This window comes from Dama dama, chromosome 1 (assembly GCF_033118175.1).
Source record: "Dama dama isolate Ldn47 chromosome 1, ASM3311817v1, whole genome shotgun sequence".
Taxonomy (NCBI): domain Eukaryota; kingdom Metazoa; phylum Chordata; class Mammalia; order Artiodactyla; family Cervidae; genus Dama; species Dama dama.
This window is the reverse complement of record NC_083681.1, coordinates 36,960,356-36,975,377: the sequence shown is the minus strand read 5'-3', so window position 1 is coordinate 36,975,377 and position 15,022 is coordinate 36,960,356. Positions and strand designations below refer to the sequence as shown.

The window sequence follows — 15,022 nt, the reverse complement described above, 5'->3', positions numbered from 1 at the left end:
TGGGGTGACTTCCAAATCCCTGGTTGGTTGGGTACCTGAGAAGCAACCCACACTAAGAGGGAAAAGGTATATTCGTTAATCAGCAGTAATGCTTAAACATAATGCAAGACAGTCCTCAAGCTAGAAACCCAAATCTTTGGCTGCAGGTTGATGCTTTGGAGCCTGGAAAGAGCCAGATAAAAATGAGTCAATGGGTCTAGCAGAGCCAGTGAAGGAGAGAAGCAAGTTTTACCTTTTCATTCCTACAGTTGTTCAGCCCCATATTATTCAGGGTGGACAGTTTCCCATCAACACCATGTGGCTGTTGCTGTTGTTGCTCCCGCTGGATCTGTTCTCGCATCTTCCGAGCCTCCTGAATAGCTTTCATCACTGTATCCTGATCCCCAAACAGGGCAGGAGAGTTGAGACTGGACAGGATATCTGCATACACAGGATGTATTATTAGAGGGTTGTAAGGTTAGACACTTAAAAAATACAACTACCGTCCACTCCCCTGTAGAACACCACATTCTCTTGAGCAAGGAAGGGACTCATTTGCTATTAAGAAAAATGCAATAGACCACAGAAATCCAGGGTAACTGAGATGTGCTGGGTTTTTGTTTTTAGTTCTTGGAGGATACCCTAGCATTTCCATTTATCTGGGCTCTGTTAACCTGCTTCCTCACAAATGAAGGTTCCTAGATTCCTATATATGTACACACACACACACACACACACACACACACCTTTTCTGGCTATATCTAACAATTAGTGCGAGAGTAGTTGGGATGAAAGTGGTAGGAAGGGGCATGGAGACATCTGTGCAGGCTGTCCATTATATTTAGTGTGCTAATGCAGGAAAGTTGCTTTTGGTGCAGTAAAAAAAAATCTGTGAGGCTATGCACATCCTTTAGCAATATCTGTATCTGTGTGTTCATACATCCACTGCAGAAAAGAGGGGGCAGGAAGGAATACACCACACTCTTTGTTCCCCAGTCACTGGCTGGTTAATGAAGCATTCCACTCATGCTGTCTCAGTTACTTACCAAGAGAAAGACAACCCATTTCCTACCCACAACCTGAACACCCACTGCTCTCAGTTCCCTGTCTTCTTGATAGTGAGGCTGTGTGTGTGGGAATGGAATTTATATAAGGATGAAGCTTAAAATAAAGTGGAAATATTTGCTTTCATTATATTCCATGCAGCACAGAAGGACAAAATTCAAAATTAAGCTAAATTTCCTCTATATCTTGCATTTTATTGTAGGTTAAAATCAATACTTTAGATTAACTTTTCCAACTTTAGATAAAAAGAAGGCAACTGACTGATAGGTTTCAGCTGCTGTGGTAAAGTTTAATGTGATCAGCTTGTGTGTTTCCTGGTATGAGCATTTCATAGCACATTGTGTGTGTGTGTGTGTGTATGTGTGTGTGTGTGTGTGTATCTGTGTATGTGCACACACTTCACAGATGGGACAGAGAAAACCAGACTATGATCAAGCTCACGTCTATGTGTGTGCAGTACATGTGCTTATGCACTCAAAGTTTAGAAAATATTCCCAACGCTATCTATGGAAAAATTTGAGAAAGTTAAACAGCTACTTTTTAGGAAATAGAAAACTTGTATCTTTAGCTCTGAAGCTTTTATGATTAAAAAAGAAAATCCATCCAGTATTGTGTGGACAAGGGTGCTATCATTTCAGCTCATTTCTAGCTCATGATCTACGGAGTACACTCTGCTAAGATATACACTCCAAAAGAGCAAGGGCCTGTGATACAGTCATTTTTGTCCCTCACTATGCTAAGTACAGAAAACAAATGCTTTCCAAATAACATTTAGAAGTGGTTTATAGGAGGGCCATTTCAAGATCAAGCCTATTATTTATCCTCATGTTGGCTTTTTCTCCCTTCATTTCACAACTTTCAATAATCCAGTGATCATATTCACATGCTGGGAATGATTCATTTCTCTTTCCCACAGCGATCCCACTGACTTGGAGTGAAAAATCTCTGGGCCCCTAAAAGAGTGTCCTGACTCCAAAAGAGGAGAGACTGCTGGATAGATCCTAATGTCCCCAGTTTCAATGAGGAAGATTTACATCTCCTCATCAGAAGAGTCACTTAAGATTCAGCATTGTTCAGCAAAGATTCCAACTATGAGTTTACAAAAGGAGCACTGAGTTATACGTGAGAAGACCTGGATTTTAGTTTTGACTGCTAATTAATAGCTACATGGCTGTGGATAAGTCATTTTATCTGTAAGACGACAGTTTATTATACAAGAATTACAATAATATGCTACCTAACTCATAAGATGATAGTGAAAAATCAAATGAGATAAGATAGACAAAATGTTTGGTTAAACTGTAAATGGCTACACTTATGCATTATTTTATTTATTGCTGTAAGCAAATCAGGCTATAGGATTAAATAAAACATGGAAGGTAATACAGTAAAGAAATGCTGGTTCTAGTCCCAAATCCCTTTGAACTTCTGTGTCTTTATTGGAAAATTAAGAAACTTATAGAGCATGGTAATAATAATGTTCATATTTATTTGGCTCTCTGCCACTTTCACAATTACTGTTTCATTCCACATGTATTTGTAAATGTGTTGGTATTTGGCAGTCCAGTCTTTTTGGTTGCATGCCTTCTGGGTTCCAGATACAGTGTTAGAGACTTTAGACACATATATTTCTGTCTTAATTCTCATACCAACCTATAAGCTAGGAAATAATATTTCCTTTCCAGAGATTAGAAAACTGAGTTCAAAAATATTAAATAATTTTCACAGGGTCACACAGCTAGTAAGTAAAGGCTCTTTCTCAGTTGAAGGCTTCCTGATGCCAGATCCCATTTTTCCCCTATACTTCTCACACCTGGGTATGACTATCCCTAGAGACAATTGGCAGTGTATCAGAGAATGTAAGAAGACAGAGGATCACTATGACATATCTTAGTGATCCTTACTAGACATATCTTATTAGATATCAACTTTATTTTATATGATGTCACTTAAGTGTCAGTCATATTTGCTTCAATGCAAAACTGATATGGGGTAAGGTATAAAAATCACATTTTATAAAGAAAACATAAAATTTCAAAAAAATTAGGACTTTTGGCAGGCCGCTTTTAGGCCAGGTTCCTTTAGGCCCTTGGAGAGTTCATGGTCACTCTTACTCTGCCTAGAGTTGCTTCAGTGGCAAAGCACTGACTCAACACAGAAATTTCTAAATCTCTGATTGCTGGATCTAACTCATCGTCATTGGGAGAATGCATCCCAACGGGATTTATATTCTAACCTTTCCTGAAGGTTCTAGTCACCCAAGACGCCACACTGGGTTATGTTTCAGTAGAAAAGAATTAACTTTTACATTATTTACTTTCAGTATTTAAATTTTTCTTGGACTAAAGAATACTTTGAAACAAGAATCAGTCATCATTAAATGCATTTTGCTTTCTTTTACCTAATTCATAAGTCTCTTCCTGGTGTTGACCTTTCCATTTACCTAAAGAGGATCCTCTTCCCAAACTTCCTCCAATGGGGCTGGGGATGCTGCTTTTGTTAGGCAGATTGACAGGGCTGGTTTTGCTGGCTGGGAAGAGGCTCTGGGTGGGAGATGTTGGGGACTTTACAGGCTCAACTGTCTTGGGTCGGGATGAGAGATTCAGCGGCTGTGCTGCTGCTTCATCCTACAAGAGTTTAACATAAATAATTATTAAAAAAAAAAAAAAAGACAAATGAAGCACATTATCACTTAGTAAGCCACAGTTATTTTACACCTCAGAGACAATGCCACATTCTCCACAATAATAACAAAAGAAGCTAATTATCTACCTCCTTGAAGATTCATCGGAAGGAAACCTCATTAATTTCCCTGTGTTATGCTTCTATTTACATTAACTGTGTAGTTGGATCATTCTTTTTGCCAAATTAAAATCTGAATTAGCTCACATTACAGCTTAATTTCCTAATGTGTTTTCAGGGATCCAAATTAACCTAGGGCATTTACAAAGAATTATTTAAAATTTCAGCAGCTCTGTAGTGCTTTTGTGTTATTCTCTCTGAAAAGTTCCTGGAACTATAAATGGGCTCTGCCGCTAATTTTTTAATATATATTTTAAATCAAACAATTGCAAGTACTTTAAAAATGGAAACACTGTAAGCCTTCTTCTGCTCTCCTGGGCCCTTGCCCAGGGAGCCGCATGCCACAGCATGGCTTCTATGTGGCTTTCTGGGTGTGGGCACTCTTTATGGTCTATATTCTGGTCTCTATTCATGTTTAAAATTAATTTTTGCAAAGAGCAAACACACATTATAATTATGTTTTACATACCATGCTATATGCAATTTATTTTTCATGTCTAAAGTGATGTCTCTTCATATTCTTTGCTACATATATTTACAGAATGTCTATTTTAAGATGCCTATTCTGTACTGAGCACAGTATTCAAATATCTGGCATGTAACTCTAGTTTTACCAGGAGCTTGAGAGCTAAGCTCCTTACCTTTATTTTGTTTCATTTATTCTGCCATGTAACACCCTTAACAACACTTCCATCATTCTAGAAATTTAATTGTAATAGGAACATACTCATTTAAATGCTAGGTTTTTAAGATCTGCAGTATTGTGTTTAAAATAAAATTTCCAGCAAATGTTAACTCCTCTTTTGCTTCTGAGGAGGCACAGAGAACTTGCTTTTCTTGTCATTGTTTAAAACACACAGTAGAGCCTGGAAACTGAACTTTCTCCCCTATGGCAAACATGTTACTTCTCTGGGACTCAATCTCTTCATCTATAGAAAAGAGGGCCTGATTCTAGCTGATCTCTAAGGTCTCTTCCAGCACTAATGGTCACTGTTTAAGGGGGAACAAAAAGGGATGCCAGAAAATAGTAATCAGGAGGCAGGATTAGAAAGAGAAAATGAAAATAACATGCATAGAAGAGCCATTAAGACTAACATTGTGCTAGATATTTTCAAGTATATTAGCTCATTTAACTACCAATGAGACTGGGCAGTAGTATTACACATTTACAAAGAAAGAAGCAGTTAAAGTGATAAAACGACCATCCAAAGCCATACATGGAAGGACAGAATTTGAATTATAGTTTATTAGGCTCCAAATCCCAGGCACTTTTTTTTTTTTACTGAATTATCAGATAAAATAAGTCATTTGATAGTGTCGTGATACCCTAGCTTTATTTTGTTGTTTTGTTTGTTTGTTTGTCTTGGTAGGAAATAAGTAATCTGGCACATCTATGGTGCTTTATCTCTATCTAGATATATGATAGGTTCTCAGGAAACATAGTTGCATCCCTCACAAATGGTGCTTAATTAAAGTTTGCCTGCCTTTGCTCTGAATTCAAAGGAATATTTAGACTAGTTAGTTCCTTTATTCATTTCTCAATAACAGTGATTTCTAAGTTAGGTATTTAGTTGGTTTTCTCCACATTTCTTTTACTTCACCAAGTTTCTTGTGATCCCTTAGTTCAGAGTCTTCTTCAAATTTAGAAAATTTTCAGCCATTATTTTTCAAAATATATTTTCTGTCCCTTCCTTCTCCTTCTGGGGCTCTATTTGTACATATTAGGCCATTTGATGTTCTACAGTACTGACAGTCTTTTTTTCTATGTATTTCATTTTGGACAGTTTCATTGTTATGTCATCAAGCTCACTAGTCTTTTCTTCTGTAATATCTAATCTGTTGCTATTCCAAATCAATACCAATCCAGTGTACTTTTCATCTCAAACACTGTATTTTTTACCTCTAGGCATTCAATATGAATTTTCTATGTCCTACCTTCTAATGTTCATGTTTCTTGACTATATAGAGTTTATACTATCTAGTTTTATTCAGTTTTGAATATAGCAAACTTCAGAGACATTATGGGTTTGGTTTCAGGCCACTGCAATAAATCAAATAACCCAATAAAGCGAATCACATGAATTTTTGGTTTCCCAGTGCATATAAAAGTTATGTTTATACAATACAGTAGTCTATTAAATGTGCAACAGCATTATATCTAAAAAACAATGTATACGCCTAATTAAAAATAATTTGTTGCTAAAAACATTGCTAACCATCATCTGACTATGCAGGATTGCCACAAACCTTCAACTTGTAAAAAGTACAATAGCTGTGAAGCACAATAAAATGAAGCTCAATAAAAAAGCATGACTGTATATTCTAATTTATTATTTAGTCTTACAATTCAATAATTTCCATTTCTACCAACAATGCCACTGAGCATGGGAAGCACTGATTAACTCCCAATCAAATCAATTCTTTTTCACCACGGCAGGCCTGCTGTTCATCTCACAGCTTGTTCTGGCCCAACAGACACTTTGTAGGTGAAGAGAAGCAGATATGCTTACTTCTTCACTTGGTCTAGTTGAAAGTTTCTTTTAAGAAACTGTCTTATCTAGTAATTCCATCACCTGTGTTATTTTGAGATTTATCTCTAATGATTGATTTATTCTCTTCATTACTGTTCATATTTTCTTTCAAGTCTGATAAGTATTGAATAGATGCTCCACATTGAGATTTTTACAGTGTTGGATTTCAGTTCTGCATGTTACATTAAATATTTGTGGACTTTGTTCTAAGACACGGAAAGCCTTACCAGGCTTGCTTTTAAACTGCATTAGGCAGGTATAGGGATAATTTGGCCCTACTAGTTAAGGAATACCCTGCTAGGGACTCTACATGGTGCCCATGTGTCAAGAGATCTTTCCAATCTGGCCAACGGGAGTACAAACCATTCTCAGTTCTTCACGAACGTTGTAATGGTGTCGCCTGCTACATCTTGCTTTCCCCTTGGCCTCAGATAGTTTCCTCACATGCATGTGCTGCTCAATACTCAGCTAAATACAGGGAAACCTTCTGGGGATCTCCTGTGCTCTCTCTCTCTCCTCTGGCACTCTATCTCACCAATTCCATCTACCTTGGCATCTTGAAACTCCAAGTCTTGTCTCTCTACTCAGGAAGTCTGTCAAGCAGCATGTGGGTAACCCCCACAAACACACACCACACTATTGCCTGGAAGCTCTCAAGACAGTAAGCTGGAACAACTGAGGTGCTTGCCTCACTCGTTTCTCTTCTATCAGAGGTCACTCTCCTGTACTCCTATTGGAAATGTCTGAAACCACTGTTTTATATTTTGTCTTGAGTTCTACTTCTTTAACTTGGGAGAGTAAACAGAATCCCTGTTCCTTCATAATGGTTCAAAATGGAAAATTTCTTCGTTTCTTTTAGAATCTCTCTTGGTATACAACCAGATATTTCAATCACAACCACTTTACCACCTACCAGCATCAGATTATCATCAACATCATTGCTATACTAACATTTATGAAATATTTACTATATGCTAGAGGATGTATTATCTCACTGAAGACCCATAATAATATTAACCTTCAATTTGCAGAGGCAAAAACTGATGCTAAAAGAAGTTAAGTAACTTGCTCAAGGTGACACGGCAAGTAAAAGTCATAGAACTGACATTTGAACAGGAACATCCTAACTACTGATGTTGACAAATGTAACAAATAAAAATTCTTCAGGGAAAAAAGGAACAGAAGACCATCTATTTTTATTTTTATTACCTTCAGCTAACAATGCCCTAGGTTACTTAGTCATGTTACATACAGAGGGAAAGAATGACTATAGACAGAAACATGAGATATGTTAGTGACCATAATTCTTTCAATTAGCAAAACATAAGATTATTTTTAGAACTTCTACAATAATAGGTTGGAGCTATTTTAAAAATTTAAAACATTTGCTTTATGTCTTGGTCTATATAGTTTTACTCACACATACAATAAACAATCTAATAAGTATGATAAATGTTTCCTTTGTTATTAACATAAAGTAGAGTCAAGTTAAATTATAGAGAGAGCTCCCTAAGAATTTGTATGTGGTCAAGTGAGTAATAAAATTCAGTTGGCCCACAAAGCTGGAATGGTAAAAGAAGATATAAACTTGAATCTAACCAGGGAACATTTTACTCATCCAGTAAAGGCTTGGTTTGGTGCAATTCCATTTGGCCAACTCACTTATAAAATGACTTTTTCATGTTAAAATATTTAATACTCAATACCTCAAGTCACTGATGTTTGATATGCTTATACTCCAACAACTATAGTTAAACAAAGTGCTTTGGTTTGAATTGTAGTGTTCTCTTACTTACAAAAAGAAACTCTTGGAACACAAAATAGTCTGTTTCCATAAGTTAATGCTATCTTATTAAATGAAAACCTCCTATTGTCATATCTCAATATTTCTAACCACAAAGCATAAATGTTCATCTACTTCTTTGGAGAATCTAAAGGCATGGGGGACATTAAATTAATTCCTTTAGATGGGCACAGACAGAACTATCCCTCCTAATTATGTTTACTTTTTTTTTAATCTTTAGTGTTTGGGATCCATATTTTTAATGGCTTTCCTGAAATCTCAAAATCCCTATCTACAAATTTTAGAAAATAAAACAATTTCAGTAATTTTGTGGATTTCAATGCTGTTTCATTGGCCTTAGATATTTCCCATGTAATGAAGTAATATGGCAAGATTTAACCAAAGGTAGTACTTTGGACACATACAATAATACATCTGTGCTTAGTGTATCCTTCAAAGTAAGTAAGTCAATGATATAAAAGAATTGTTTCTTTGAACTTTCTGAATTTTTTAATTCAATATAGGAAGCAAAAACAATCATAAAAACCTGTAAGCACCAGTTACAGCACAAAGTTAGACTGGATCATCAGTTCCCCTCTGTCACCAACTACTTCCTGGCTACCCCATTTTAAGACACTGAAAATCAGTGAGGAAAGGATCTATTAATGTTTCAGTCATAACTTGGGTGATCCTATTTATCCTATCACAACTATACATGGCATCAAAGCATAATTAGATTATGACACCACTCTCATTCCTCAAAGCCCACATTTATAACTATTGTTTGAGGGAGAGAGACCTTTACCATCAAACCATATAAAGGTTCTCTTTTTTCCTTGTCAATCTAAAGTTTTGAGCTCCTCCTCCTCTAGCACTATAAGTAGGCTCCCCACCTGTTTAAAGTTAGAGAGAAGTGTCACAAGACTATGACAAAGACTGGTAATAAAACCATGGCCATACATGCCAATGAACATTAAAAAATAAAAGCTAGAATCCAACGGGGAAAAACTCTTGAGAAGTAAGTTTGCAGATTTAGGTAAAGATCTCACAATACGGCACTATTGTTATCAAAAGGGAAACACCTGTTTCTCAGTGCTCAATCATGAGATTTACCATAAAGAGGAACATTTTGGGGTTCCTTTATGTTGCTTTGCTTCCTGCTGTTTATGCCCAGCACAGCCTGGTTCACTACCTTTCTTGTGAAGCTATTTTCCAAACTGTTTCCACAATCCTGCAAAGCAAATACCTTAACTTGAGTTACAGGGCTGGTCCCTCTCTTTTCATTTTTTATCCCAGTAGGTGAGACTGCCCCTGCTGCGTTTGGTGGCTGTGGAGTTGATGGCATCTTTGCTCCAGGTGACACCTGCATGCTGGCCAGCTGAGCGGCATAGAGCTGCTGCAAAACAGGGAAGACAAAAATCATCTCTTTAAATGCAGCTGAAACAGAGCTTCCAAAACAACTTACCGTATTGTTAGATAACTATTTCTCTGACCGCTTTGAAATTTCTCTTTCACTATTTTTAAAGAAGAAGATAAAAAAGAATAAATAGTATAACAGAAAGAAAAAGAAGTGATATGGGAGCCATTATTCTGTTCCTGGTTCTTCTAAAAATAAGTTTAGGACCCTAAACAAAGGATTGACTTGCTCTGGAACTTAGTTTCTTCAATCGTACAGAAAGGAATTTGACTAAATGGTCTCAAATATTCTTTCAAGTACTTAAAATCGTTATAAAGTGCATTAAATGTTGTTATGTCCATTCCTGTAATTTTAATATTCATGAACTAAGAAACTGATCTAAACTTTCCTAGGCACTTCTGGAAGAACACCGTTCTAATTCAGTACTGACTAAACTTCTCTAGGGATGCTGACCCCTCTGGGTATTAAGAGTGCTGCCCTCAAGATCCCTAAGGCCCAGTAGCAGTCCCTCCTTCCTCTATGCGGCATATAGCATAATCCTAAAGAGAATATAGGCAGATTTGTGGAGGGAAAAAAGTCAAGCTTCTTTTTCCTAGCACAGGATGTGAAATCCTTAACTGTAGATTTATTAGCTTTGGGGTGAAATTGGTGATAAATAAATATGTTAATCTGTTATGGTTAACCAGAATTCAGATACCTCAATTTTAACACAATTTCATGCTTGAAAATGCCATTCAAATATTTTCTTTTCTTCTTATCATCAAGATTAAGCCATTACCTTGATAGTCATATTTTTATCATAATAAATAGAAAGCTTCCTAGTTCATCAACCACAGAGAAAACAGCTCAAACTTTGCCATATTAGTAGAGGAGAAAAAACAGGTGGTTTGTATGTAATTTCCAGCATTACTATCATTCAGATGGACAAATAAAAAAAAATTACAGTAATCAAAAACAGACCTTTCAGCACATGTAATTAAATGAAAGCTTAATAAAGAATAATTTGCAAGAGCCAGATGTGCTTATGTCATGATTGTTGCTTTCTTTGGAACAATTTCTCTAATATAACAAGCCTCTAAAGAAATTAAAGTTTCATAATTCTGTATGTGCAATGACTCAGTGGCAAGAAAAATTCACAAGTAATAGCCAGTCAAACTGCTAGAACTTCAGGGAGAAAAAGGACTGTCTTGTTTCCTTTTTACTCTGTTACACTCTTTTCTTTTAAAATTCAGCCAGGTGTCTTCAAAAGGGGCAGGGGTGGGGGCAGGACGGAGTTGGTGCGAAGCCAGTGAGGAAACATTCGATACCGAATGGAGTGGAGATGGTTAAGAGTTGGAAAAGTAATGACTATATGCTGATAAATGGTGGCTGGTATCATCACCAGTATGCCTTACTATTGAGTATTAAAGAGTCAGGAAATCTTAGACAGGCAAGAGTCCTTAGAAATCATTTATGCCTTCATTTTAGCTCCTGATTCACAAGATCAGAAGAAAGTCAATTTTACTCAATCTCGAGTCCTTCAGGGAACTTCAACCAGTGAAGAAAAGCTGAAAAACAAATCGTTGGACACAAATCTAAACAAATCTATTTTTTTTTAAAGTTGATTAAATTCAGAAATCCTTCAAAATAATTGAACATTATAGTTGCTTTTTAGAAATAGACTAGTGCTAATTGCTTCCTCTAAAGTTTTGACAATCATTTATTTTCTATTTCTTTCTTAGGATTGTACTTAAGAAAGACAAGATTCTTTAAGAATTATGATTTCTTGGAGTTCCTTGGGTGTTGTGGTTACTGATACATTAGATGCAGAAAGAAGTATAGCCATAGTTTATAAAACTTACAGAGCTGGGTAAACTGGATAGTAAAATATCAGATAAGATTTAGTAGAATGAGCCTTGCAATAGAAATCAGAAATTAAAGTTCATCGTAAAGATAGAAACTGCTCACGGAAATAAATATTTTCACATTCTAACAAAATATTTTAGATATAAGTATAGAGCTTTTCAGATTGAGGACTTTAGGTCTGACTTGGATAAAAGAATGCCATTCATTGAACAGGCATAGGTTTACGGAATAATTTCACAAATAGCTCACCTTCTACGCAAACATTAATTGAATATGTTCTATATGTCAGGCTTTGTATTAGGAGCTGTGAAAGTAGTTCAGTCGTGTCCAACTATTTGTGGGTCTATGGACTATACAGTCCATGGAATTCTCTAGGCTAGATATGGAGTGGGTAGCCTTTCTCTTCTCCAGGGGATCTTCCCAACCCAAGGATCAAACTCAGGTTTACCGCATTGCAGGTGGATTCTTTACCAACTGAGCTATCAGGGACGCCTGGGCTGGAGAAGGGAAGATCTCTGGAGAAGGGAAAAAGCTACCCACTCCAGGATTCTGGCCGGGAGAACTAGTCCATGCAGTTGCAAAGAGTCAGACAGGACTGAGTGACTTTCACTTACATTAGGAGCTGAGGAGGCTTCAAAGTCTTGGAACAAGTTTATGGCTCTGGAGGGAATGTAAGATAAAGATCCTTAGCATTTGATTTGTACCTTTCCTGCAATGCTTATCACTTTTTAAAAACCTTGTGTATAGATATGCACTGGTTTCCCTGGTGGCTCAGTGGTAAAGAACTCACCTGCCAATGCAGGACAAGAGGGTTTGATCCCTGGATTGGGAAGATCACTTGGAGAAGTAAATGGCAACCCATTCCACTATTCTTGCTTGAGAAATCCCATGGACAGAGGAGCCTGGTGGGTTACAGTCCATGGGGTTGCAAAAGAGTTGGCACGACGTTAGTGACTAAATAACATAGCTATACACATGTCTTATCATGTTTGATAAACTATAAGCTTATTGAAGTCATGATCAACCTAATTACTTTTGAATGCCTAGTATCAAGAATAGTGCCGTGCAAATAAGAGATAGTCAATCAATATTTTCTGAATTAATGTCCTATATAAAATCATTGGATGTTAGGGAGGAGAGATATTCTCTCCATAGATAAGGCAACAGCAGTGGTATATGATTACATTAATTGTAAATGTGATGAATAATATTATGGCAATGAGTTTTAAGATATAAAAGGAAAATAAATTCAGTCCAAGTTAAATTATTCTATTTTAAGAAACTGTTTTCTTGAAGTCAATTTTAGAATGTTGACTAGATAGGTCCTGAATAACTACTGGCTTCACTAACCCACTTTATACTTTTCTAACACAATTTGTAGTACTAATTTTTTCTTAGCCTGATTATGTATAAATTTAAATTTTCCCTAAATGTTACTGCATCCTTTTCTGAAAGAACATAAAATATTAGTTCTTTAAATAAATAGCTTTAAGTTAGAAAACTCCTTTGAAAATTAATGGTTTAGGAAGGAAAATAGGTTAAACTCTAACTATTACATAATAGTTTACAAAAATATCATTTCATGTAAGATTCTCAGATCATTGTTCACAGTTATAATGATGATGATAATGAACATTCATTTCCAAACAACATTGAGGTTTTAAAAAAAATCAACAATGTAGTAAAGTTTACATTGTGAAGTGAAGTCGCTCAGTCATGTCCGACTCTTTGCGACCCCATGGACAGTAACCTGCACCAGGCTCCGCCGTCCATGGGATTTTCTAGGCAACAGTACTGGAGTGGGTTGCCATTTCCTTCTCCAGGGAATCTTCCTGACCCAGGGATCGAACCCAGGTCTCCCACTTTGTAGACAGACACTTTACCGTCTGAGCCACCAGGGAAAGCTTACATTAGGCTTAGTCAAAGTCCCATAAAGGTTGATGAAGACTGTTTTTGTAAATATAGGTCTTTCCATTTTAATTTTGCAAAAATGTTCAGTGGTCATTTGGGATACTGAATTGTCTCTTTATCCAAAATATATAAAAGACATAGAGTACATACATGTAAAAATGAGCCTAGCTAAATATTTTCAAAATTATAAAATCACTCATATTTTATAGGAGCACTTTAAGAAACACTTTTACTATTTTATGGCTAAAAAATTCTATGTTTATTATTAGTTCAGTTTTAATAAAGTAGCCAGTATTAAAATTTTGGTAAGCTGAACAGTAACATACTTAGTACCTACAACTGAAAGGGGCTTAACAGATCATTTAGTCTAGTCTGACCTCTTCATTGTACTGATAAGCCAAGGTCTAGAGAGTACAAGTAGCATGCCCAAGATCATATAGTTAGTACTGGAGGGAGAATAAGAACACTTTAACCCTCATTTCAACATTATTATTTAAGGTAGAAATGGATATATGAGCCAATCTTTGCACCTTTCAAGCACATTTTCCAGTATTGGTGAAACTTTTCAATGGCAAATCTTTATTTAGTGTACTATTACCTAAGTAAGTAAGTTGGCCAGTCGTGTCCAACTCTTTGAGACCCCATGGACTGTAGCCTACCAGGCTCCTCTTTGAGACCCCATGGACTGTAGCCTACCAGGCTCCTCTGTCCATGGAATTTTCCAGGCAAGAGGACTGGAGTGGGTTGCCATTTCTTTCTCCCGGGGATCTTCCCAACCCAGGGATCGAACCCGGGTCTCCAGCATTGCAGACAGACGCCTCTCCGTCTGAGCCACCAGGAAAGCCCACTATTACCTAAGCACTGTTCTAAACGATAGAAGTGCAACAACAAGCAACTCAGAAATGGTCCCTGTTTTAACAGCACTATTAAACCCTTCGGAAGTAACTATGAATGATGGCTAGGATAAGTGCTGAGAAAGAAAACTATAGAATGTCAAGAGACTATCTAACAAAAGTATTTAACATAGTTTGAAGGATAAAAATAGTTTCTCTAAGGAAGTAATGCTTTGAGAACTACCCAGGTGGAAAAGTTAGTAAAGAGTAATCCAGAAAGAAGAAACAACAATTACTGTGGCTCTGAGGCAAGAAAAGGAAAGAAAATAATGTTTTCAAGGAACTTAAAGAAGGCCAATAAGGCAGGACTATTGAGGGAGCACAGGGTGGCATGAGAAGAGCCAAAAGTGGGGTAGGGTCTTATTAGGCCACACTAACAGTTTCAGGCTCTATCCCCCAAAGAGAGGCATCTAGGCAGAGCAATGAACTAGAATCAAGACACAAAGACTCTTTTCTATGTTTCACTACCAGCTTATTGACCAAACTTGTAAGTAAATTGGATTAAGAAAGTCCTATGACAATCTCACAAACCAACAAATATATACTTCTAGTTGTGTTTTGGGAGTTCTGTGTCCTGAGACTAGCCTTAAAGAAAAACCTATTTTACATTTGTATTCTAGTGACACATTTTATAACTAAGTCCACTTAGATTTAACACAGAACAGTAGGTCCTACCAACCAAACTCAGCCTTACAGTGAAATTCTTGAGTGTCTTGGAGCACACACACTGGCCTTCAGTCTTGTCAAGACCTAAGAAACATATTGTATCAGGGTCATTTTACAACACCATTGTATT

General features: G+C 36.6%; 1 protein-coding gene across 32 annotated transcripts in view; it reads right to left on the bottom strand.

The window, feature by feature from the left end:
* Nucleotides 1-15,022, bottom strand: part of SOX6 (SRY-box transcription factor 6) — a 685,495-nt gene that overhangs the window by 83,012 nt on the left and 587,461 nt on the right. For 24 of the 32 annotated variants that reach the window (XM_061146939.1, XM_061146891.1, XM_061146914.1 and 21 more), the window contains 3 exons: nucleotides 9,407-9,556; nucleotides 3,446-3,671; nucleotides 233-420 (listed from right to left, as the gene is read on the bottom strand). In XM_061146939.1, coding sequence (XP_061002922.1) covers nucleotides 233-420; nucleotides 3,446-3,671; nucleotides 9,407-9,556 — 564 coding nt within the window. The remainder of the gene's footprint in view (nucleotides 1-232; nucleotides 421-3,445; nucleotides 3,672-9,406; nucleotides 9,557-15,022) is intronic. The other 8 variants (XM_061146992.1, XM_061146834.1, XM_061146843.1 and 5 more) reach the window with 3 other exon arrangements.